At 52.0% G+C, this 26001-nt stretch overlaps 1 protein-coding gene across 1 annotated transcript in view; it reads left to right on the top strand.

Moving 5' to 3' along the window:
* Positions 1–21785: 21785 nt before the first annotated feature.
* EFCC1 (EF-hand and coiled-coil domain containing 1) overlaps positions 21786–26001 on the top strand; it is a 34575-nt gene continuing 30359 nt past the window's right edge. The window contains exons 1-2 of the mRNA XM_062500657.1: positions 21786–22397; positions 23628–24034. Coding sequence (XP_062356641.1) covers positions 21786–22397; positions 23628–24034 — 1019 coding nt within the window. The remainder of the gene's footprint in view (positions 22398–23627; positions 24035–26001) is intronic.

Consider the following 26001-nt stretch of genomic DNA (forward strand, 5'->3'; position numbering starts at 1 on the left):
TGTGTGTGGACATTGGGGGAGGGTTGATGGGTGTTTGGTTGGCTGGGTGAAGGGAACTTTCTCGAGCGTTACTTCATGGGGTGAGGACAGCAGTTTGAGCTGAGACTGGACAAGGAGCCAGCCTGTAAGATCAAAGGACTTCAAAAGGACTGGTCCAGATTGCACCGTCATATGAACCAAGCAGCAACCAAGAAAGAAACCGATCAAAGCGAGGGTTGAACAACGCACCGATCCGTGTGGGGCCAAGACGATACAGACTCCCCAGGTGCTCAGCACCAGGTCCTTCAATGGAACTTGGTGTCCCGAGAAGCCCCCTGTGCAGCACACAGTTGTTTGTCTGCCTGGCTTGCCGAGTGGGGCCTGGCCTTATCCTAGGTTCCCGCCTCCGGTGTTTCTAAATAAAACGAGTGGACTTGTGATTTTTCTCATTCGTTTATTACACATCCAGGGCCAAAGGTGAAACCCCCACGAAAGGATTTGGAAGCGCCCTACTGAACCTTGACCGAGAGCTTCCAAAATCAGCTCTTCTGTTCCAATAAAGAGATGCAGTTGTCACCCCAGTGTCTGGTTGGTAGCACCAGCAGTGCCCAAACATCACCAGCACTGGCTGAGCTCCATGTCCAGGAGCAGCCACGGATGCCCACGGTGCGGGCAGGCAGGAGCCAGGCAGGGGCTGCTGTGACCAGCCCATGCTGACTGTCCCTGGGCTGAGGGCACAACTCCTTCAGTGGCATCATCTGTGCCTGCACCGCCTCCACTGGCATGCCCAGGAACAGAGGGAAGCTGTGGGATACGGGATTATAATTGTTAAAGTTGTTAAGGGGTCTGTTCACCAGAAGGCCCTGTGGGGAAGGCTCGGCTGCAGGCTGGACGGTTGGAAGTCACCTGGGGGGTGAGAGGCAGTGATGAGGAGGAACGTGAGGACAGCGTACAAATGGGAAGCAGAATGGGGAAAAGATGCATGGGCAGACTGCAGCTGAGCCAGCCAATGGGTGCCCATCTTCTCTAAAGCTTTGGTTTGGTCTGGCTCAGATTGAAGGTATCACAGGGGGGTGATTTCCAGAATAAAGCAATCTCTTTAGATGCATCAGGGGCTAAGTGTCTCTTTGCTCCCCATTGCTACAGGAAGCCATTAAGAGCATCTCCAGGGACACAGCCTGACCAGCAATGTCAGCAGGCAAATCAAAAGTTTTCCTAAGCAATGGCCATTGATCAAGCAAAACATTTACAATCAGGGCAGCCCATTCGTACAGATGGGGAGTGCACTCTGGGGGGACAGCTAAGGCCATGAGCTCACAGCAGGCTCTGGGGTCACAGAAGGCTGAGGTCACAGCAGGCTCTGAGGTCACAGAGGTGCCAGAGCCCCACAGAGGTTGCACAGCACCACAGCCACCCACCAGTCAGTCCGTGACCACAACTGTTGCGGCAGCAGCAGCAGCAGCGGTGGTGGCAGCAGTGGTGCTGATTTTGGTACATTGTTGTCAGGAGAGCGGTGGCAGCAAGAGCTGCGGGACTGGCAGAGGGCAAGGCACAATGGCCCTTGCTCTGCGCCTCTTCCTCCTGCTCCTCCTGGCAGTGGCCCTGCCTGCCAGGGCTGCCCAGGCAGCTCCACGGCGAGCACAGGGAGCAGGTGAGCCGGGGACCTGACTCCCCTTTCCTGGGACAGCGCTTCCTTCTCCCCAGGAAGTGGTGGGGATGGTTTTCCATAGGCCTTAAGGGAGGCTTTCCTCTGTGGGAGGGAGAGAGCCCACAGGGGCCCTGGGCTGCTCCAGCCACCCCTGCAGGCATGTTGTACAGAGCATGGAGAGAGTGTGCACAGTGACCAGGAGCCAGCCCGGAGCTCCCCAGGCCCCTCTGTAGCTTTGGCCATGTCCATTGACATCTGGCCCCCACAGCCTTACCCGACCCCCTTGCAGTTCCCAGTTCCCTAAGGCAGAAGGGGATTCAAGAGCACCCTGGAAACGCTTCTGATCTGTGCTCCCTTCCCTAGATTTGGGTCGCAACATTGATTATTTGAAAGTGCTGGTGAAAGACGCCTTGAAGATATTGGAGAAAGCTGGAGGCATGTTTTGAATTTCCTTTTTTACTGACAGAATAATCTGTCAACCTGGCAAATTCTCACTCATGAAGTTTTCGTTGAGATCAAGTCAGGGTTAATGGATTCTGGAATCCTTGCCCTGCTCCCTTCTTGAGCCTTGAGTGATCCCGCAGGATCGATGTCAGTAGAAGGAAGGAGCATCTGGCTGTCAATCCTCTTCCCATGTGCAATGCCAGTGCCTCCTTCCGTGTGCTCTGTGCAGCCACAGAGAAGAGAAGAGCAGGAAGGGAAGGGCCCAGGGCTGTGCCCCGGGCTGTGCATTGTGCGGCAGCTCTGTCAGCCCCAGGCAGCCTGAGCATCTCCTGCAGTGCTGGGAGCTGTTCTGTCCTAACCTTTCTTTGCAGATGAACCTGTTGGTGAAGGTCATCCGGCTTCCCAACCCACGTTCAGGGATGTGTCTCTGGGACATGGTGAGGGTAGGTCAAGGCCTTTCCCCACGGGGGAGCTGCCAGCTCAGAGCCCAAATCTCAGGCAGGGGGGCATCGCTGCAGGTGCCAGGACAGAGCCGTGCTCGTGTGTGCCCTGGCCCTGTGCAATCCCCTCACTGCTCCTGGGGCTCAGTGCTGCCTGTGCACAGCAGCAGAGATGACAGAAGCTTCTGTGCCTGTTGAGTTACAGGTGTGTCTGCCGGGAGGATTTCTCCAAATTCCATTCTGCTTACTGCACACAAGCCCAGCTCCCATCGTAGGGGTGAGTAGTGTGTCCCTGATGACCCCTCAGGATGAGCACTGCATTTGTGGCATCCATTCCTGGAAAATGGAACTCTATTTCTCTAAGGTCCTCCAGCGGGAAAGAACAAAATTACAGGACACAAGAAACCCCATGAGCCATCTGCAGGGACGATGCAAATGCTGAAGGAAGTGCAGCAGGGAGGACATGGTGGGTGCATTTCCCTCAGCCTTCTCCTGACACTCCCCAGCCGGGGCCTTTCTCTGCACATCTGGGCACGCCGTGCCCGGCACAGCAGGATGGGATCCATGGCAGCCTCTCTGCCCCACTGCTGCTGTCCCAGCCTGCAGGGCTGTTTCCCAGCCTGGGCTGGCTGCAGCTTCTCCCCAGGCTCTGTAGAAAGGCATTTGGCATCAGCTGACAGGGGGCCCAAAGTGTGCCACAGGCCATGAACATCCTGAGATCCCTGCATTTCCTGGTCTGCTTAGCACAACAGGAGGGGCGGCTGTTTGGAGGAGGGAGGCCCTGGCCAGCCCCAAGAACCTGGCCTTTCTCCTGATCCTTATCAATGTCTTTGACAAGCATTGCATCCTGAAGGTGGGCACCTCCCCTGTGGGGAACGGTTCCATCTGATCCAGCTGTCCTTTTTCCTTTCTCCAGTGATGAAAGGAAAGTCTGTGCTGAAGACTGAGTTTCCCAGAGGAAGCATTGCTTCATTTGCAGCCTCTGCTGCAGGAAGGGAGGTGATGCCAGGCACAGTCACACGAGGTAATTGCTGTGCCTCTGGGCCTGAGCCCTGCTGAGCCTTGAGCAACAAGCTGACACCCCCTGCAATTTCCTGGTCTTGGAGTAGATCAAGGGTCCGGGAGCTGCTCCAAAAGCCTGGGCATTTTCCTTGTCCTTATCCATGACTTTGACAAGGATTACTTACGCAGGTTGCCCCCTCTCCAATGGGGAATGGTTCCATCTGATCCAGCTGTGCCTCTTCCTTTCTCCAGAGATGGATCAAAAGATCTTGCTGAAGGCAGCACTTCCCGGAGGAAGCAATGGCTCCGTGCCACCCACTGGCACACGAAAGGAGGAGATGCCAGACAGCGCCACAGAAGGTGATTGCTGTGCCAGGCTCAGCCAGGCTGAGCAGTCCTGCTTGGGGTCCCTCCATGGGAGACACTGCCCGAGACCTGGGAGGGGCTGCAAGGGGTGCCCATGGTGGGGAAAGGGCAGAGGGGGAGAGCAGGGCTCCAGTGTGTCCTGACAGGGCCTGACTCTGTCCCCTCGGGCTGGGGGAGCTGTCACGGGGCACGGAGGGTCGGGGCTGGCAGTGGCTGCTCAGGGATGGCTTTGGCCCGGGTCCCTGGCAGGAGCGACTGCTCAAGGAGCTGCGCTGCCCCCGGGCTCTCCTCCTCCCGGCCTGCTGGGCTTTGCTGGGTGGCACAGCCTGTGACAAGGGGTGCCAAGGTGCCTGCAGGCCCCAGCACTGGGGGTGACAAAGAGTGTCCTGGCTGTATCCTGCAAGCTCCCAGCTCAGCAGTGGAGCACAGCACAGACTCACAGTCCCCATTGCTCCCACAGATGTTATTACTGAAGCAGGAATATATACTCAGGATCCAGTGCAGCTTCCAAGAATTGTCTGCCCCCAGGATGTGCGCAAGACCTGCATGGTAGGCACCGTAGTGACAGTGATCACTGTGCCACTTGTCCTGGTCGGCTGCTATTTTGGCATTCGGAAGCTGAATGAAATGAGACTGTAAGTTGCTGATATTTCTCCGCAGTTTTCTTAAAATTCTGCTCATAGCGTTGGTAGCCTGGCTCTTAGGCTGCTGTGGAGTTGTGCATGGTCAGTGCTTGTCCACATAGCCCTGCTGAGGGTTCTGCTGCTGCCCAGTGCTTTAATTGGCTTCCTAATTTCTGGGCCTTGTCCTGGGGTGCCCGCTGGGGCTGCAGCCAGTGCTGGCTCCCATTGAAGCTGCGTGGCCAAGAGCAGCCCCAGGAGCAGCGGGCCGAGGCAGAAGAAGTTCACAACAATATTTGGCAATGCATTTCAGGATAGGACAGTGGTTCTTTAGCAGCTCAGTAAAGTTCCATGGTAACAGTGACCTTACAGGATAAGCAAATTTGCTACAATTCAGTGTTAAAACAAATCCAAGCTGATGGAGGTTCAGCTTTGGCCTTGAGACTTTGCTCGGTGTGTGAGCCCTGTTCTGGATTGATTCCCAATCAGTCTTGGAGCCACTCTTGGGTGAAGGCTCGTCCCAGCCCTGACCCTCGGCAGCTCTGGGCTCAAAGGGACAGCTGAGGCTGCACTACACGTGACTGGGGTGCAGGGCTCCGTTATCAAAGGGCTTTGAGAAGTTTAAATTACTCTATTTTTACTACATGGTTTTGTTTATGAAATTCATTCCCCATTTTTAAAAAAAACCTTATTTTTAAAAATCCTTATTTTTCAGTGCTTTCTCCAGTTCTTTGATATAGCGAATTCTGGCATGATCATCCCATGGCTGAATTCGAAAAATGTAAGTACTATAAAATTAAATAATTTTTACACTCTTCTGTCTTTCACAGACTGATCAAACTTACATTGGTTTGATGTGACCAACAGAAGAGTTTTGCTTTGCTTTTAATTCAAACAAGGAGCAGAGCTGGAACCTGTTGAAAAGTGTCTCTTCACTTCCTAGCTAAAGCACACTGCCAGGGTTCTTTTTTACCAGCTCTGAGCAGGAATATAAAATTCTATCAGCAGCAAATACTCCTGTAAAGTTACTGATACAAATTAGGGATTTGGTCTGTTTGCTCACTAACCCCTGAGTTCCTCAGAGCTGCAGCTCCCTGTTCTCTTTGCAGACAGAGGCTGGCTATGGATGACAGTCGTGTGTCTGGCCTGGTGCACACATGAACTAAGGGATAATCCTTGGACGCTCCATCCTGGAAGAACCGAGCTCGTTGATAAATCTGACATAGTTTTATGGTATGACAGCAAAAACAAAATAAAAAAGGCAAAATAAAGGTTAGAATTGCAAACACTTTGCATTTTGCTGTGTGTAATGGAGACAGGAACTACAAGTTTCCTATTCATGCACAATCTGCTGTCTGAGAGCCCACAGTCCTCAAAGTCACAGAGGCTAGCAGAGCTGTGTCTGAGATGACTTCAGAAACAAAAACAACCTTTATGCGCAACAGCTGTCTTCAAAACTTTACAATACAAGTCACCAGCTGATTCCTACTGTTAACTGGAAAAAACTCCAACCAAATAACAACACCAAAACTGTGACCCAACAAAGCAGGCAAACAAAACAACCACCAAGAAAAAAATCAAAACCAATATTAAACCCCCAGACAAATCCAGAATAATATAAATATCGGGTGAAGGAGGGCAGTGATCAAAGACTAACAAATGGGCTGAGGAACTACAGGAAGGACAGATAATTACAAAGGACAGGTAATCAGTGGCTATGGCACCAAACTAACCTGGGGATCTGAGATCTGTTCTCACCCTTCTGAAAACATAATAAACAGAAAATAGATTATGATGCTTGTGAAATGGGACTCTGCATGGTTAGCTTTAATATATCCATTGTGTGTAAGTTCTGTTTGCCTTGTTAAGTCACAGCATCTAGCAAGGGTGTTTTTCTGTCCAAAGTAAAACACTGCAGTAATAGAGGAGGCCAGCTTGGAAAATATTAAAAGTAAGAGCTAAAAATAAAGTACTTGTTTTTAGTATGTTCTTTGGTCGGTTGCTGTTTGTTCGTGGGTTTTTATGTCTTTCTTTGAAGGCAGCCCCTTGGATGTTAATGCATGCAACAAGTCTTTTTTTAGGACTGTCTTTGCAAAAAATCTGCCAGTTTTGTGATGCAAGACAGAAACAGCTTCCCTTGGCTACAGCTGGAAGGCTTGAAAATGTGTTCCAGGAGCTTGGGAAATGACAGAGTCTGATTAACACAATTTAATGTCCTGAAGTGCAAGATGTAAGTTATCCAACAAAATACTCAGCGTTTCTATGCCAAGCAGCAGGAAAGGGCTGAGCATTGGAATGACAGGAGACAGACACAGAGTGCACGATGGACAGGTTTCCCAGCCAAAGCAGACCAGAAGCACTGGGAGCACAGAGGGACACACGGACAAGGCTCAGCAGCTCGTTGCTGAGGGCCCATTTCATGCAAGCACTGGCACTCAGAACATTAAATAAATTAAAAAGTAAAGGGTGGGGAGTGGCAGCAGTGAGGTGGCCTCAGAGGTTCAACTCTGCTCTTGTCACCAAAATTCTCATAGTTGCTGTGCTTGTTTTCCTAGAGAATTTGTAGTCAACAGAGCTTCAGTCCCATTGATCAAATCAGTCTTAGGAGCAGCTCCGGGCTGGGTCAATTCTTTAACGTGAGCACTGACTGGGCTCCAGCCAACAGAAGAACATTAGCTGCAGGCCACCCATACAGCTTTTCGTATTAATGAGCACAAAGCTTTTATTTTTGCAAAATGAGGGATATTGGGTGAGATTTTTGCACCAGGAAGCTGAGGTACAGGGCTCTGGATCTCCGCAGCACTGTGGTGAAGAGGGGACAGGTGGGGACAATCCAGGCTGTTAGCAGTGGCCCCACCCCGTCATTAGGGACATCACAATTGCTTTCAGAGCTCCTAAACCAGCTGGTGAAAAACTCTTCTTCTTTCCTCACTCTCTGCACACTGTCAGGCAAGTTGAACAGAAAATCTATCCCTTCCTGCATTATGTCTGAGCACCAAAGCAAAGAACCAAAAAAACCCCAACTAAAATAAAAAATGATTTTGTGCCCAGGCTGATTTCTTAAAAGAGCTTCTAAGATTGACTAAGCCAGTGCTAACAACACTAATTTCAACAAATACTTTTACTTCCAAAAGTATTGTGCTGAATGAAGAGTGTCACACATTATTTGCCTTCCACAAAGCATGGGACGGCTGCTGCTGTGCCAAGGTGGGTGCAGGGTGAGACCCTTTACCTTCAGAACAGGCTCTGGTTTCCTGAGGCACAGAAATTCATCCGTCAGAATCCCTTGGAGCTTCTGGAGCTGCTTTTGGCCCACCTGTGGGTAACTGGGCTGCTGTGGAGCGCCAGAGAACTTTCAGCTTGGTACCAGTGCATGGGGTCTGCAAAATCTAATCAGCATCTTTGTGGGGCCAATAACAGATTGAAAAGGAACAACCTGCATCAGGAACCTGTGAGATGGAAAACTTTTGGCTGTTTGAGATTAAAAAAATGTTGACTAAAAACCTCTATGGCAAAGAACAACCTTTCTCACAAGGATTCTGGTAGAATAAATGATGCAGGTGCTGGAATAACAGCCAGTGCCCACTGCAAAGACAATTAATTCCCTGTCCTGTGGGCTCCATAATGCACATGTGAACATGGCACTCGTCCTGACTGCTTCCCAAAGCACTTCTCTGCAAGAAGCACTGGAGAAGCGAACGGGTCTGCAAACGTTCTTGTCAATCAGGTTCCGGAGCAGCAGAAAAGTTGTAAAATATGAATGATTCTAGCAAGGACAAGAAATCAATTATTTATGGCTTGTAAATATTCCAGTGAATCTCAGATACTTCTGGCTGAAAATAAACACATGGCAAACTTTCCAAAGTACGATTTCATAACAAAATTCCAGTTTGTCCGTTCCTGCTTGTGGGAGAAGGTGAGGTTACAAGCTGCCCAGCTCAAGAAGAAAAGGATCTACACTTCCCTGTCTTATTTTCTTACTGACACAGGAATTTAGACCAAGAATTTGGGTAAACGGAGGGCTAAAACCAGAGTATGGATGAGGGTTTATATCCTAAGACGTCATTTGCTAGAGTACAAACAGTTCTCCTGTGCATAGATCTCCTTGCTAGACCTCTTTGTCTTCAAGCTCCCTTCCTCCATGGCAGAACGGAACAAGCTCCGCATGTCAGAGTTTCAAGGTAAAAGCTTTGTGATGAGTTAATTTTAATGGATCCATTACCAGTCTGTGGGGCTGCTGCCATGAGGAGCTCAGGTGGCTTCTTCTTGAGATCAAAATCAATGTGCCCTTTGTCCCAGCTCCGTCTGTCCTGTGACAGCACTGGCTCCACGGGAGCACACTGAGTGTTCTCGTGCCATTTCTAAATGAAAATTGAACTTCCCAAAGAAGCCAGGCCAAAATCACCAGCGAGCAGTCACCAAAAACGAATTTAGGCAGCTTGCTGGGTATTGATCTAACAGCTACCACCTTCCCTAAATCCAGCCTACACTAAACACAGCTATTTCCTCTGTAAGCAGCTTTTCCATTTGTCATGTTTGATAAATGTGCAGAAGAACAAAAAGCCATTTCCACTGTAGAAACATGAGCTGCAGCTTTGCAGTAAGTTGTGCTCAGGAGCTGACCTTGTGGTTTGGTTTTGAGGGGGTTTTAGGCAGGAGATACTACAACAAAATTTCACAAGAAAACTATAAAGTATCTAAAATATGCAGTATTATGTTATTTTCTGCCTCCAATATTGCTAGCACATAGCTTAAGGAAGAAGATATTTAACAACTGTCATAGAAGAAAAAAATTTAAAATTGAAAAAGTACTTTTAAGGATATCACAACCACGTCCACAAGTCATTTTCCAGCTTTGCAGGATTTCAGTTCAAAGTGAATCTAAACAAGCCAGCATATGTCTAGCAAGAAAGAAATCACAGTTCATGTCTGCTCCTAAACTCAAGCTTTGCTATATCAAAGATGAATGGTATTCTTTTCCAGCTCTCAAGAGATGTGTCATCATTTAAAAATAAACAAAATACCCTGCATAGAAATATTTCATGGGTTAGTAAGATTGATAGAAAAGTAGATTAACAACACAGAAAGCTCAAAACTCCCAGGCTTCTGGGTGCCATCAAACATGTTTAAAGTACTTCTTGGACACATACAGAGGCATTTAGAACCTCATCACAACTCTCATGTTCTCTCAAATCTATTAATACCATGCAGTTCTTCCCAAGCTCTTTCCATAGAAACATCAACAATGACACATAATCACAGCAGTATTTGGGCAGTGCATTTCAGGATAGGACAGTGGTTCTTTAGTAGCTCAGTAAAGTTCCATGGTAACAGTGACCTTACAGGATAAGCAAATTTGCTACAATTCAGTGTTAAAACAAATCCAAGCTGATGGAGGTTCAGCTTTGGCCTTGAGACTTTGCTCGGTGTGTGAGCCCTGTTCTGGATTGATTCCCAATCAGTCTTGGAGCCACTCTTGGGTGAAGGCTCGTCCCAGCCCTGACCCTCGGCAGCTCTGGGCTCAAAGGGACAGCTGAGGCTGCACTAGATGTGACTGGGGTGCAGGGCTCCGTTATCAAAGGGCTTTGAGAAGTTTAAATTACTCTATTTTTACTACATGGTTTTGTTTATGAAATTCATTCACCATTTTTTAACTCAGTTTTACTCCTTTTCCAGGTGCTTCTTACAAATATCTTCTGCACAGAAGCCTATTTCAAGAATAATTATGCCATGGCTCAATTAGAAAAATGTAAGTACTATAAAATAATTTTTACACTCTTCTGTCTTTCACACCGTGATCAAAAGAAGGTGGGTTTGATGTGACCAACAGAAGAGTTTTGCTTTGCTTTTAATTCAAACAAGGAGCAGAGCTGGAAGCTGTTGAAAAGAGTCTCTTCACTTCCTAGCTAAAGCACACTGCCAGGGTTCTTTTTTTCTCTGAGGAATATAACATCTATCAGTAGCAAATACTCCCTATAAGTAACTGATATAAATTAGGGATTTGGACTCTTTGGGAAGTACTTACCAGTTGGGCATTGGCTCTTTGGAACTCCGTCTGTAATAATCGGTCTCTTTCAGAAGAGGATGTTTAGTTTCTTCCTAGCCCTCACCCTTTTGCATTTGTATTCAAAAATGCTTTTTGAAAGAAGTTTAGAAGAGCTCTTTGTGGTACCTTAATTGACTTTTCTCTGTTCCTTTATAGATGCCGATGAAAACCTGGATGATTCCATTAAAAAAGCTGCAAAGCAGGTCCTGGAGAAGAGGGCATACATCTGCTCCCACCCCCTGGACAGGACCTTCTGATCCCTCCTTGGCAGCAGGTACTGATGAATGTAAGTCAGAGAGGAATTTGCTGCAGTTCCAGTATTTGACACCTCAAAAATACCTGTTATTTAATGTTTTTGCTAAATGCAACTGTATAAAATAAAGCTTGTTTCTAACCACAACTTCATATGAAAAGGATAAATAAACAGATTTTATTTAAAACTGAAGTTACTTTATTCCTTATATATTTAGATATGTCTCTTCCCCTTGCAGCTGGATAAAGACAGGTCAGGTTTGGATGGGGAGATGTTTCTTACCAGAGAAGGGATTGTGTGCTTTCTCACTATCTTTGCACTTCAGTCAGCTGCTTATTCACTGAGCAAGTACTGAAAGACTTGGGGAATCAGACCTGTTCTGTTTGGGAGGCACCTCCAGCTCTCTTGTCCAGGAGCACCATCAGGACATTGAGTTCCCAGTGTCCAGGGATGGTTTTGCTGTCACCCCGAGGGCCACCACTGGTCACTGATGTCCATGGGGATTCTGAGCTACTGACCACAACTCTCTGGATGTGATGACCCAGCCAATTCCTCGTTCTCCAGACTGTGCCTCCATCAGATCCATAGCTCTCCTAATGAGGGACAAGGGTACTGGGCAGGGGTGATGTGTCCAGGGCATGAGAGAAGTCCAGAGTGGTGGCATCTGCAGCTCTTCCCCTCTGCACTGAAGCAGTCACTCCATCACGGCCTCTGGGTTGGTCAGACAGCACAGGACCACTGTGTGCTCCTCAAGATTTCCTTTGGCATATCCAAGCAATTAAGAGGTCAGGAGGTTTTTCTGCCGTTTATTGACTGACTAGGTCCTTTGAAAATCACAGGAGAAAGCAGACCTCTGAATTGCACATGAAGAGCAAATGGTGAAGTGAAGGCTTCAGCTTTGCCATGAAACAGAAGCGCTGTGTTAGCCATGCTCCTCCCAAGGTGATAAACTTGCAGCTGGGAAGCTTCTGCCAGGAGGGAATCCTGCCCTTGTCTCCAGCCAGAGATCACTCACTCCTCATCACTGTGGGCTGTGGCTGACAGAACCTGAGGAACACCGAAATCAGCGGATGTGGTCTGTGGTTCTCGGGGCATGTGCCAGTGCCCAGAACACAGGGGCAGCCCTGTGAGCTTGACCTAGGGGAGCTGTCCCAGCCCTTGCATAGAACTGCCATGCAGGACAAGATTTCTCCCAAAGAAGGAAAATTCCAGCCCTGAGGTCTCCATGCCACCCAGGCCATCCCATCCCACCCTGTGTTCCAGGGCCAGTGACGTCAGGGCAGAAGTTTGAGGTCACAGCAGGCTGAGGTCACAGCAGGCTCTGAGGTCACAGAGGTGCCAGAGCCCCACAGAGGTTGCACAGCACCACAGCCACCCACCAGTCAGTCCGTGACCACAACTGTTGTGGCAGCAGCAGCGGCGGCTGTGACGGCGGAGGTGCTGACATCGGGACATTGCTGTCAGGAGAGCGGTGCCAGCAAGAGCTGCAGGACTGGCAGAGGGCAAGGCACAATGGCCCTTGCTCTGCACCTCTTCCTCCTGCTCCTCCTGGCAGTGGCCCTGCCTGCCAGGGCTGCCCAGGCAGCTCCACGGCGAGCACAGGGAGCAGGTGAGCCGGGGACCTGACTCCCCTTTCCTGGGAGAGCGCTTCCTTCTCCCCAGGAAGTGGTGGGGATGGTTTTCCATAGGCCTTAAGGGAGGCTTTCCTCTGTGGGAGGGAGAGAGCCCACAGGGGCCCTGGGCTGCCCCAGCCACCCCTGCAGGCATGTTGAACAGAGCATGGAGAGAGTGTGCACAGTGACCAGGAGCCAGCCCGGAGCTCCCCAGGCCCCTCTGCAGCTTTGGCCATGTCCATTGACATCTGGCCCCCACAGCCTTACCTGACCCCCTTGCAGTTCCCAGTTCCCTAAGGCAGAAGGGGATTCAAGAGCACCCTGGAAACGCTTCTGATCTGTGCTCCCTTCTAGATGAGCGGGCTGGGAATGTTATTGCAGCACCTTGGATGGATAACAGCTTTGATCATTTGGGATTTACTGGAGGCAAGTTCTCAGCATCCCTTTCCTGACTGAAAAATCATTCTCAGTGTGGCAAGAGCTCGGTCATGTGCCATTTCCCTTAAAATCATCTCAGGGATGAGGGATTCTGGAATCCTTGCCCTGCTCCCTTCAGGAGCCCTGGCTGATCCCACGGGATCACTGTGAGTGGGAGGGAGGAGCATCTGGCTGTCAATCCTCTTCCCATGTGCAATGCCAGTGCCTCCTTCCGTGTGCTCTGTGCAGCCACAGAGAAGAGCAGAGAGGGAAGGGAAGGGCCCAGGGCTGTGCCACGGGGCTGTGCCTTTCATGGCTCCTTTGCCGGCCCCAGGCAGCCTGAGCTGCTCCCGCTGCCACTGCCAAGCCCTGACCATGGCCGGGGCTGGGTTCAGAGCTGCTGGCAGCTCCAGGGAGTCCTTTCTCCCCTGACTGCCCCACATGGGTCTCCTTCCATCCCAGTGTGGGGCACTGCAGGCACGTGCTCCCTCTGCCCCTGCTCCTGAGCGGAAGGCAGAGCTGGGAGAGTGCCTTAGAGCACTCACTGCACTCACTGCCACTGCAGCATGAAGGAGAAACTGAACTCCTCTCCCTTAAGGTCCTCCTAAATGGAAGAACCAAGGTGTGAGAGACGAGAAATCCCTGGAGGCATTTGAACTTCTGGACAAGATGTTAAGTGATCTGGAGAGACGCCGTGGTGGGTGCATTTCCCTCAGCCTTCTCCTGACACTCCCCAGCCGGGGCCTTTCTCTGCACATCTGGGCACGCCGTGCCCGGCACAGCGGGAAGGGATCCATGGCAGCCTCTCTGCCCCACTGCTGCTGCTGTCCCAGCCTGCAGGGCTGTTTCCCAGCCTGGGCTGGCTGCAGCTTCTCCCCAGGCTCTGTAGAAAGGCATTTGGCATCAGCTGACAGGGGGCCCAAAGTGTGCCACAGGCCATGCACACCCTGAGATCCCTGCCATTTCCCCATCTCGGGGTGGATCAGGAGAGCTGGTGGTTTGGACAAGAGAGCCCTTTCAGAGCCCCAAGAGCCTGGGCCTTTTTCAAATCCTTATCCATAACTTAGACAAGCATTGCATCCTGAACATGCCACCTCCCCAAATGGTGAACGGTTCCATCTGATCCAGTTGTCCCTTTTCCTTTCTCAAGCGATGGACCAGAAGTCTGTGCAGATGGTGGCATATCCTAGAGGAAGCAATGGCTCTGGGCAAGCCCCCAGTGAAGGAAAGGAGGAGATGCCAGGCACGGGCACAGCCACAGGAGGTAATTGCTGTGCCAGGCTCAGACCTGGGCAGGGCTGTGTGGCAGCAGCTCTTCCCCCAGGGCCTGACTCTGTCCCCTCGGGCTGGGGGAGCTGTCACGGGGCACGGAGGGTCGGGGCTGGCAGTGGCTGCTCAGGGGTGGCTTTGGCCCGGGTCCCTGGCAGGAGCGACTGCTCAAGGAGCTGCGCTGCCCCCGGGCTCTCCTCCTCCCGGCCTGCTGGGCTTTGCTGGGTGGCACAGCCTGTGACAAGGGGTGCCAAGGTGCCTGCAGGCCCCAGCACTGGGGGTGACAAAGAGTGTCCTGGCCGTATCCCGCGAGCTCCCAGCTCAGCAGTGGAGCACAGCACAAACTCACAGTCCCCATTGCTCCCACAGAAGCGCTGGGCACATCAGATACAGATGCTGAGAATCCACCGAGCAGCCCAAGAGTTTTCTGCCCCCAGAATGTGCACAAGTCCGGCACGATAGGCACAGCAGTGACACTGTTCACTGTGCCGTTTTCCATAATCCTGTGCTATGTGGGGTTCCAGTGGTGGAAGGAAAGGAAACAGTAAGTTGTTGTTGATCTTCACCCTCCAGCTTCTTTAAAGGCTGCTGGTAGTCAGGAAACCCTCCCAGTGAGGCTGCCGTGGAGTTGTCCACATAGCCCTGCTGAGGGTTCTGCTGCTGCCCAGTGCTTTAATTGGTTTCGTAATTCCTGGGCCTTGTCCTGGGGTGCCCGCTGGGGCTGCAGCCAGTGCTGGCTCCCATTGAAGCTGCCTGGCCAAGAGCAGCTCCAGGAGCTGCGGGCCGAGGCAAAGCGAGGTGGGGAGGAGAAAGAGCAGGGAGCAGATTGCCCTTGAAAGGCAGAGGCGCTCTGGGGCCCGCTCCTGGCCGGGGAGCCTGCCCAGAGCCATCCCCTTGTCGCCGGTTCCTTGAGGGGCAGCTGTCCAGCTGGGCCAAGCTGTGCCAGCAGCTCCAGCCGTGCTGGGGAGCCTTGCCAGCTCTGGGCCCTGCTGTGCAGGAGGGTCCCTGTGTGCCAGCGGCAGCCGGGGCCTCAGCCGCTCCTCTCTCCGCAGGCACCTCCTTGAGGAAAAGCTGAAAGCTGGTGGCTGGTCCCGAGACCTTTACAGCCGGAAGAGCTCCAGCAGCAGCTCGGAGTCGGACCAGCTTTTATCTGAATCCCCAAGCTTGGTGCTGCTTTGAGGCCACAGGCCCAGCCCTCCAACTATTATAAATGAGTTAATGTTCGGGGCTGGAGTTGTGGGTTGTTAATTAATTTCAATAAAGTTATTAATGGATACGAAGTTCTAAATTGCTAATTGATTGTTATGAAGTTATGAATCATGATGAGTAAGTTACAATGGACACCTTGGTGGCACTGCAGTTTGGGTGTGTGTGTGGACATTGGGGGAGGGTTGATGGGTGTTTGGTTGGCTGGGTGAAGGGAACTTTCTCGAGCGTTACTTCATGGGGTGAGGACAGCAGTTTGAGCTGAGACTGGACAAGGAGCCAGCCTGTAAGATCAAAGGACTTCAAAAGGACTGGTCCAGATTGCACCGTCATATGAACCAAGCAGCAACCAAGAAAGAAACCGATCAAAGCAAGGGTTGAACAACGCACCGATCCGTGTGGGGCCAAGACGATACAGACTCCCCAGGAGCTCAGCACCAGGTCCTTCAATGGAACTTGGTGTCCCGAGAAGCCCCCTGTGCAGCACACAGTTGTTTGTCTGCCTAGCTTGCCGAGTGGGGCCTGGCCTTATCCTAGGTTCCCGCCTCCGGTGTTTCTAAATAAAACGAGTGGACTTGTTATTTTTCTCATTCGTTTATTACACATCCAGGGCCAAAGGTGAAACCCCCACGAAAGGATTTGGAAGCGCCCTACTGAACCTTGACCGAGAGCTTCCAAAATCAGCTCTTCTGTTCCAATAAAGAGATGCAGTTGTCACCCCAGTGTCTGGTTGGTAGCACCAGCAGTGCCCAAACATCACCAGCACTGGCTGAGCTCCATGTCCAGGAGCAGCCACGGATGCCCACGGTGCGGGCAGGCAGGAGCCAGGCAGGGGCTGCTGTGACCAGCCCATGCTGAGTGTCCCTGGGCTGAGGGCACAACTCCTTCAGTGGCATCATCTGTGCCTGCACCTCCTCCACTGGCATGCCCAGGAACAGAGGGAAGCTGTGGGATACGGGATTATAATTGTTAAAGTTGTTAAGGGGTCTGTTCACCAGAAGGCCCTGTGGGGAAGGCTCGGCTGCAGGCTGGACGGTTGGAAGTCACCTGGGGGGTGAGAGGCAGTGATGAGGAGGAACGTGAGGACAGCGTACAAATGGGAAGCAGAATGGGGAAAAGATGCATGGGCAGACTGCAGCTGAGCCAGCCAATGGGTGCCCATCTTCTCTAAAGCTTTGGTTTGGTCTGGCTCAGATTGAAGGTATCAGAGGGGGGTGATTTCCAGAATAAAGCAATCTCTTTAGATGCATCAGGGGCTAAGTGTCTCTTTGCTCCCCATTGCTACAGGAAGCCATTAAGAGCATCTCCAGGGACACAGCCTGACCAGCAATGTCAGCAGGCAAATCAAAAGTTTTCCTAAGCAATGGCCATTGATCAAGCAAAACATTTACAATCAGGGCAGCCCATTCGTACAGATGGGGAGTGCACTCTGGGGGGACAGCTAAGGCCATGAGCTCACAGCGGGCTCTGGGGTCACAGCAGGCTGAGGTCACAGCAGGCTCTGAGGTCACAGAGGTGCCAGAGCCCCACAGAGGTTGCACAGCACCACAGCCACCCACCAGTCAGTCCGTGACCACAACTGTTGTGGCAGCAGCAGCGGCGGCTGTGACGGCGGAGGTGCTGACATCGGGACATTGCTGTCAGGAGAGCGGTGGCAGCAAGAGCTGCGGGACTGGCAGAGGGCAAGGCACAATGGCCCTTGCTCTTCGCCTCTTCCTCCTGCTCCTCCTGGCAGTGGCCCTGCCTGCCAGGGCTGCCCAGGCAGCTCCACGGCGAGCACAGGGAGCAGGTGAGCCGGGGACCTGACTCCCCTTTCCTGGGAGAGCGCTTCCTTCTCCCCAGGAAGTGGTGGGGATGGTTTTCCATAGGCCTTAAGGGAGGCTTTCCTCTGTGGGAGGGAGAGAGCCCACAGGGGCCCTGGGCTGCTCCAGCCACCCCTGCAGGCATGTTGAACAGAGCATGGAGAGAGTGTGCACAGTGACCAGGAGCCAGCCCGGAGCTCCCCAGGCCCCTCTGCAGCTTTGGCCATGTCCATTGACATCTGGCCCCCACAGCCTTACCTGACCCCCTTGCAGTTCCCAGTTCCCTAAGGCAGAAGGGGATTCAAGAGCACCCTGGAAACGCTTCTGATCTGTGCTCCCTTCTAGATGAGCGGGCTGGGAATGTTATTGCAGCACCTTGGATGGATAACAGCTTTGATCATTTGGGATTTACTGGAGGCAAGTTCTCAGCATCCCTTTCCTGACTGAAAAATCATTCTCAGTGTGGCAAGAGCTCGGTCATGTGCCATTTCCCTTAAAATCATCTCAGGGATGAGGGATTCTGGAATCCTTGCCCTGCTCCCTTCAGGAGCCCTGGCTGATCCCACGGGATCACTGTGAGTGGGAGGGAGGAGCATCTGGCTGTCAATCCTCTTCCCATGTGCAATGCCAGTGCCTCCTTCCGTGTGCTCTGTGCAGCCACAGAGAAGAGCAGAGAGGGAAGGGAAGGGCCCAGGGCTGTGCCACGGGGCTGTGCCTTTCATGGCTCCTTTGCCGGCCCCAGGCAGCCTGAGCTGCTCCCGCTGCCACTGCCAAGCCCTGACCATGGCCGGGGCTGGGTTCAGAGCTGCTGGCAGCTCCAGGGAGTCCTTTCTCCCCTGACTGCCCCACATGGGTCTCCTTCCATCCCAGTGTGGGGCACTGCAGGCACGTGCTCCCTCTGCCCCTGCTCCTGAGCGGAAGGCAGAGCTGGGAGAGTGCCTTAGAGCACTCACTGCACTCACTGCCACTGCAGCATGAAGGAGAAACTGAACTCCTCTCCCTTAAGGTCCTCCTAAATGGAAGAACCAAGGTGTGAGAGACGAGAAATCCCTGGAGGCATTTGAACTTCTGGACAAGATGTTAAGTGATCTGGAGAGACGCCGTGGTGGGTGCATTTCCCTCAGCCTTCTCCTGACACTCCCCAGCCGGGGCCTTTCTCTGCACATCTGGGCACGCCGTGCCCGGCACAGCGGGAAGGGATCCATGGCAGCCTCTCTGCCCCACTGCTGCTGCTGTCCCAGCCTGCAGGGCTGTTTCCCAGCCTGGGCTGGCTGCAGCTTCTCCCCAGGCTCTGTAGAAAGGCATTTGGCATCAGCTGACAGGGGGCCCAAAGTGTGCCACAGGCCATGCACACCCTGAGATCCCTGCCATTTCCCCATCTCGGGGTAGATCAGGAGAGCTGGTGGTTTGGACAAGAGAGCCCTTTCAGAGCCCCAAGAGCCTGGGCCTTTTTCAAATCCTTATCCATAACTTAGACAAGCATTGCATCCTGAACATGCCACCTCCCCAAATGGTGAACGGTTCCATCTGATCCAGTTGTCCCTTTTCCTTTCTCAAGCGATGGACCAGAAGTCTGTGCAGATGGTGGCATATCCTAGAGGAAGCAATGGCTCTGGGCAAGCCCCCAGTGAAGGAAAGGAGGAGATGCCAGGCACGGGCACAGCCACAGGAGGTAATTGCTGTGCCAGGCTCAGACCTGGGCAGGGCTGTGTGGCAGCAGCTCTTCCCCCAGGGCCTGACTCTGTCCCCTCGGGCTGGGGGAGCTGTCACGGGGCACGGAGGGTCGGGGCTGGCAGTGGCTGCTCAGGGATGGCTTTGGCCCGGGTCCCTGGCAGGAGCGACTGCTCAAGGAGCTGCGCTGCCCCCGGGCTCTCCTCCTCCCGGCCTGCTGGGCTTTGCTGGGTGGCACAGCCTGTGACAAGGGGTGCCAAGGTGCCTGCAGGCCCCAGCACTGGGGGTGACAAAGAGTGTCCTGGCCGTATCCCGCGAGCTCCCAGCTCAGCAGTGGAGCACAGCACAAACTCACAGTCCCCATTGCTCCCACAGAAGCGCTGGGCACATCAGATACAGATGCTGAGAATCCACCGAGCAGCCCAAGAGTTTTCTGCCCCCAGAATGTGCACAAGTCCGGCACGATAGGCACAGCAGTGACACTGTTCACTGTGCCGTTTTCCATAATCCTGTGCTATGTGGGGTTCCAGTGGTGGAAGGAAAGGAAACAGTAAGTTGTTGTTGATCTTCACCCTCCAGCTTCTTTAAAGGCTGCTGGTAGTCAGGAAACCCTCCCAGTGAGGCTGCCGTGGAGTTGTCCACATAGCCCTGCTGAGGGTTCTGCTGCTGCCCAGTGCTTTAATTGGTTTCGTAATTCCTGGGCCTTGTCCTGGGGTGCCCGCTGGGGCTGCAGCCAGTGCTGGCTCCCATTGAAGCTGCCTGGCCAAGAGCAGCTCCAGGAGCTGCGGGCCGAGGCAAAGCGAGGTGGGGAGGAGAAAGAGCAGGGAGCAGATTGCCCTTGAAAGGCAGAGGCGCTCTGGGGCCCGCTCCTGGCCGGGGAGCCTGCCCAGAGCCATCCCCTGCTCGCCGGTTCCTTGAGGGACAGCTGTCCAGCTGGGCCAAGCTGTGCCAGCAGCTCCAGCCGTGCTGGGGAGCCTTGCCAGCTCTGGGCCCTGCTGTGCAGGAGGGTCCCTGTGTGCCACCGGCAGCCGGGGCCTCAGCCGCTCCTCTCTCCGCAGTCGTCACCGTGCTGCAGCTCCAACATTCCATCCAGGATGGCGTGACCTTCCCTCACCCTCAGCGAGCCCAAGGACTGTCCTGTTTGACAGCTCTCAGACGTGCCCTCAGTGGCAGCAGTCGCCCAGGAAAGCGGAGCACCAGCCCTCTGGGCCTCCCCCACAGCCCCCCAGCCCAGTTGTGAAGCAGAAGCCCCCCAAGATCCCTCCACCTCCTCCCCTGCTGAGCCAGCCACCCTGGTCCAGTTAGGACTGAAACTGGGCCTGCCACTCAGGACTTGGGCCACCAAAGGCTTGGGACATCTGCTGTTCTCTAAAAATAGCACGTGTTACCTGTTGGCAACATCCAGTGGCAGTTTTCATACTGCTGTACATTCAACAGGAAGGGCTGAAGATTCCCTGTCTCATCCTTTGCTGTTTTGATTTTCATACATCTGGTTGCTGGCTGAATCTTTTCAAATCACTTTCTTAGCACTGCATGTTTTGCCCCAAGTCTTGGGGCAAAAAATAAAAAAAAATTTCTTCAGTTCTGACTTCATTTTCAGTGTGGTTGACAACTCACATTTTGAGCAATTAATTTTTCATGGTACCTCTTCCCTTTTCCTTACTATCTGTAAAAAGTGCACCTGAACAGAAAACTACCACTATTACTGAGATTGAGCCCAAAGCCCAGAGGGCACAAAATATTCTCCCTGTGTATTGCACAACTAGAAATATTCAGAGGAAAACACAGTGGCAGCTGAGGCTTGTGGAACTCCCAGCATACTGAGTGAGCCTGCAGAGGAGGCAAACAGCCCTGGCAGTAGCTGAGGGGACTTCTCCTCACAGCCTCCTCTGAAAGTGTGTCACTTCAGGAGGGGAAGGCTTTTGAACCTTTGCCTTTCCTTCCTCCTGTGCTAGAATGTAGGGCTCCTCCTGACAAGATACTGAGCTACAAACAACTCTCCATTCCTTGACAAAACTACTCAGCTGCTCAACTTATCTTAAAGAGCAAAACCAAAAATGGTCTGAACTTTCCCATCAAAGTCTATTTTCCGAGAAACCCCACCATATGTCAGCAAATATTTATTAGCATCAGTTCACTCAAAAGAAACCCAACCCTGTATTAAGCAGCGTTTTAAATGAACTTGAATTCTCTTGCCTCACATATCAGCTGGACTGGTTTGCTCCTTCTTTGTCCTAGAGAGAATATCAGAATGATTTGCTCTTGACAGGATTCCTTGGATGGTCCCCAGACCTGGCTCCTCCCCACGCCTTGCCTGGGCTCTTAAGGCAGTCTGTTAGCACCACCGGACTTTGGCAGCCTGTTCAGAGCTTGGGCACGGCTGGTGCCACGGTGCCCTCTGGCTCCTGGCGTGTCCCCGCTGCTGGAGGAGCCATGCTCACGTTGCTGCCTGCGTTCAACGATGCCGGTACTATTCGCCAGCCAAAGAGAGACTAAAATCACTGCTTTGGGCAGCTCGTTTGAAGGAGTTTAAAACACTTCCTCATCTCGAACACAGACCTCTTAACGGCCACCTAGCAACAGCAGAGGTGTCTCCAGAGGTGAGGAAGCCCGAGAGAACAGAAGGTCGGCATTCAAGCACATTGGGGATTTAATTTAGTGGAAGCACTCACTCGTTCACAAGTCTTACTCGTCAAACTGGATTGTGCGATGCTGTTGTCTTGATTGGGTTAGAGAGAAAGCAAGGAGAAATTAGCTAAGAAATCAGAACGACACCTGGGGCTCGGGCTTGGCAGACAAAGGGAGCAGGGTGGCACCTGCCCGCTTTGGCCGAGTCCCTGCTCCTGCCGGACAAAGGCGGCCGCTCCGTGCGCGGCGCTGGAGCGGCGGCGGCCCCGCCCCGCCCGTCCCACCCCGCCGCGGGCCGGGGCCGGGGCCGGGGCCGGGACCGAGCGCTCGGGCGGGCGGCGCTCAGGATGCTCGGGCAGCGCCGCGGGCCGGGCGGGCGCGATGGAGCCGCCTGAGGGCTGGGACCCCTACGGGCGGCCGGCCCGGCGCACGCAGTGGCTGGTCAGCGCCCTCGCCTACCACTACGGGCTGGACCGCGGCGTGGAGAACGAGATCGTCGTGCTGGCCACCGGCCTGGACCAGTATCTGCAGGAGATCTTCCACCACCTGGACTGCGCCGGGACGGGCCGCATCCCCGGCCAGGACTTCCGCACGCTGTGCCAGGTGCTGGGGCTGGAGGAGGCGGCGGAGCCCGAGGAGTGCGCGGGGCTGTGGGACGGGCTCTCGGCCGAGCTCACCTTCCGCCAGTTCCACGCGCGGCTCTGCGGCCACTTCAGCAGCCGCGCGGGGCCGCGGCTGCCGCTGGGCCGGGAGAGCGAGCACATCGAGACCCAGATCCGCCTGCGCAGCCCCCGCCGCCGCCACCGCCCCGCCGAGCCCGAGCGGCGGCCGCCGGGGCCCTGCTCCCGAGAGTGCTACGAGGAGATCGTGGCGCTGGAGCAGGCCGAGGACCGCATCGCCAAGCTGGAGGAGGAGAACGGCAGCCTGCGGGAGCTGGTGGAGGACATGCGGGCCGCCCTGCAGAGCAGCGATGCGCGGTGCCTGGCGCTGCAGGTGAGTCCGGGGCGGCTTCTGCACCGCGCTCCCGGGGACGGCTCGGGTGGCCCCGAGCGCTTCAGCAGAGATGCTGCTCTGGGAAAGTCAGTGCTTATACCCCCTCCACCTCCAGACTGAGACCCGAGCTGCTCCTTCGTCCTCGGCATTAACTTTTTTAGCAAAGTTTACTTACAGGAGGGCTTTTAGGAGAAATGTATGGCACCGGTGTGCCATTAAATATATTTGTGATGAGCACTGTTAAAAGTGTAGGGGACTTCAGCTTAACAAACCCACATGTGCAGTGCTGCTGCTTTTCCTGCATGTGCAGCCGGGATGTGCTGACACCAGATGCTGGATATGCACCACTGCCAGACTTTTCCCGAAGTAAGAAAGAACTTTTGGATTCTTACCTGCACAAGCGCACGCACTGCCTCGGTCATAAGTGCCTCAGAAATATGAAGAGTGAGTCTCCTTCAGAGTGTGGTCACAAGGGTTCAAAGTTGGACCCAGTTCTGCGGGCAGGCTGATGAATAGTCTGGGGCTCCTCTGCAGAGCCCCCTTAATTCTGGGGCTGCTTTCTGCTGGTTCTGCTGTGCTGGCTCCAGCAAAATGCATACACCCTTAACAGCAGTTAAATTACTCTGGCATGAAATAGCATGAAACAGGCAGCATGGACCAGTTGTTCTGGCAGGTCTGATGAGCTCTGATTTAATACTAACACAGCACTGACAGAACTCTGCTCCACCTGTAACACTTCCACTTGCTGTAGACGACTGTTCCTCTTCACAATGTCCAACAAGGCAGGTCAAAGACACTTTTTCCATTTTCATCTAAAAAATGGAGAGGAAATCAGCAGCAAACATGAAGTCATCAGTCAGAAGTGCCAGGAAGAATCAAAACGACAAAGAGAGCTCCAGAACAGCCCCAGGGGGTCTGAACAGAACTTCATTGGAAATATGTTTATCAACATGCTACGTGACTCCTGAGTACAGACCATAGTAAGGACATTAAAGCTATGTGCAATAACATAATAGTGAGTAGTGTGAAAATTAAATGTATAGCTAGGCATTAAAAAGTAGTTTCCAGAGATTGTTTCCTTGTCTCTGTATATGGCAAAGCTCAAGTAACTGTAGTTGCTGATCAACTGTGTGTGATTTTTAAAAAGCCCAACAAAGCACAATCCAACCACTTTCAGTCCTAATGAAAACACATCAGTTTCTCCCTGCTTTGTGCTCCTGCTCATTACAGGTGGCACTGCGGAAGAGCCATGCCAGCCATAAAGAAGAAGGATCCTGCTTCCTAGGGAGTAAGAGACCATTAACACAGAAGCACTCCCAGACCAAGTGCCTCCAAAGTGTCCTGAAGGAAACTGAGCTCATGCGGAGCTCCAGGGACGGGCAGACTGAAGAAGCCATCAGGTTCAATCAGGAGCTGGAGAAGGAGCTGAAGAGCTCTCAGGAAGCTCTGGTCAGCCTGGAAGATTGCAACCGTAACCTGAAGAGGGAGCAGGCAGAGATGAGGAGGAAGGTGGAAGAAGCCAGACACGCTGTCCTGAACAGTCTTGGCAAAGTGAAGGAGCTGGAAGTGAGAGCTAACGAGGTGCCACATCTGCAAGGATACATTCAGCAGCTGGAATCACAACTGCAGCACTACAGGTAGGTGGGAGTCTCAAAAAGTGCCTATAAAATCCCAGTATTGGGACACAAGGGAGTTTGAGCATCTCTGCTTGTGGCTTATTAAATGTCTCCAAAACACCTTGTAAAATCTAGCCAGAGGGAAATTAGAAGCTGCTTGTCAATTTTCTTGGCTGGGGTCTGTAGGAGATCTGGGAGCCTTCCAGGCTAAAGTCAGGGTTCAGATCTCCAGAGAGCTGAAGTTACTCCTCAGACACACAAGAACAGAACTCAACATGGTAGTGCTTCAAGAAAGCCCCAAAATAAATTCCTGACAGTCCTTCAGAAACCATTTCCAGCACACTTCTTTTTTTCACTACATTTCCTGGTAGTTAGGTCCCTTCCCAAGCCACCTGTAATCAGATGGCTGACACTCCATTTCATAAAAAAACTCTTCAGCATTTCCTGTGAACTGGGGAAAAACACACAAGGACAATTTCTGGCCAGTGGTTTCAAACTTGCTGTGACTTCATTGTTTCTTCACTGACAGAATAGGTAATAGAAGAGAGAAGCTGAAACGTTCCTAAACCCACATTATATATATATATTCTATATATATATAATATATAACCTAATATAATACAGTGGGAATCTCAAACAAACATTACCCAACTAAACCCTACTTTTGTAATGGCATAAAAAAATCTTTCCAGAAGTCAGAAAGTTGGTCATGAATTTAATAGTCCACTGCTTTTGTTGCTTTTTGTCTCAGACAAAACTTGGACTCACTAATAGTTGTTAAGTGTTAGGCATTTCTGCCCAAGTTTCAGATTGACCTATGGAATAAAATCTAGTTTATATTTTCACTGACCCAAATCAGAATCAGTACTTTTATATATTTTTTACTTACACTACTAAATCTAGTATTTTAATAAATTGCATCTTCTGAAGATCTTGCCTCTTCCTAAACTCACACTTCCTCTGTTTGCTTATAAGAAGAATTCATGCTGAGTTATTTGTGGCATCATAGCTATTGTACTGTTTTATGAAGTGAGGAAATTCTAAAAATAACCATTTTATCCAGTGTCTTTCTCTGAGCATTGTGTATGTTAATACTTGCATGCTTGCAGAAGATCAAAGAAAATAAAAGAATTTATTTAAACATCTGTGGGATTTAAGAAACACTGTGAGGGCACGTAATGTTGAAGATGACTGTCAGAAGTCTCTGGATGAATGCTACAAGTCCTGGTGCTAAAAGGGACCACAAAATTTGTCAGGTCTGTCATGTTCTCCAAGGCATGAGCACCAAAGATTTAAGATGAGTTCCTGTCCTATGGAATTGCTTTTCCAAAGTACAGTGAAGGACAAAAAAGATCACCTTGAAACAGGTTAAAGGCAATAAGCAATGTCCACTGGCCTTGCAGAGCAGGAACTTTATGGGTTACATCAAAACAAAGAGTGTGACTTTAGAAATGTAAATTATGTATATGTTCCTTGTAAGATAACCTTCATTTATAATACTTACCTTTAAGTTGCATGCTAATTTAAAGTGAGTGTCAAGCTCAGGAATGGTGCTGGACTGACCATTTGGGAACTACACCCCATTTTTAGCCCTGTGGCAGATTTAGCAGAGGTCCAGGCCAGCTTCCACCCTTTGAGATTCTCTGTTGGCCCTGAAGCAGCTGCACCTCCCCATCCATGTAGACCAGCTCTCGGTGTAAACAGTTTAACTTAGAGATGCATAATAATGATAATTGTGACTTGCATGCCTGTGGTCATGTTCCATAACACACGGAATCCCATCATTCCTCATGTTTCCAGAGTGGCACAGAGGTGTCCAAAGTGGCAGAAAATGGTGAAGAAGCAGCGCAGAGCTGTGTGCTAGGGTGGGAAAGGTTCAGCAGCAGCTCTGCCCCACACAGCCTTGGCTGTCCCAGCTTGTCCCAGTGCCTCCACTTGCTCACCCCGGTGCTCAGGCAGCACAAACTCCTCCTGCTCAGAGAGAATCA

The sequence above is a fragment of the Cinclus cinclus genome, chromosome 12 (genome assembly GCF_963662255.1).
Source record: "Cinclus cinclus chromosome 12, bCinCin1.1, whole genome shotgun sequence".
Classification (NCBI taxonomy): domain Eukaryota; kingdom Metazoa; phylum Chordata; class Aves; order Passeriformes; family Cinclidae; genus Cinclus; species Cinclus cinclus.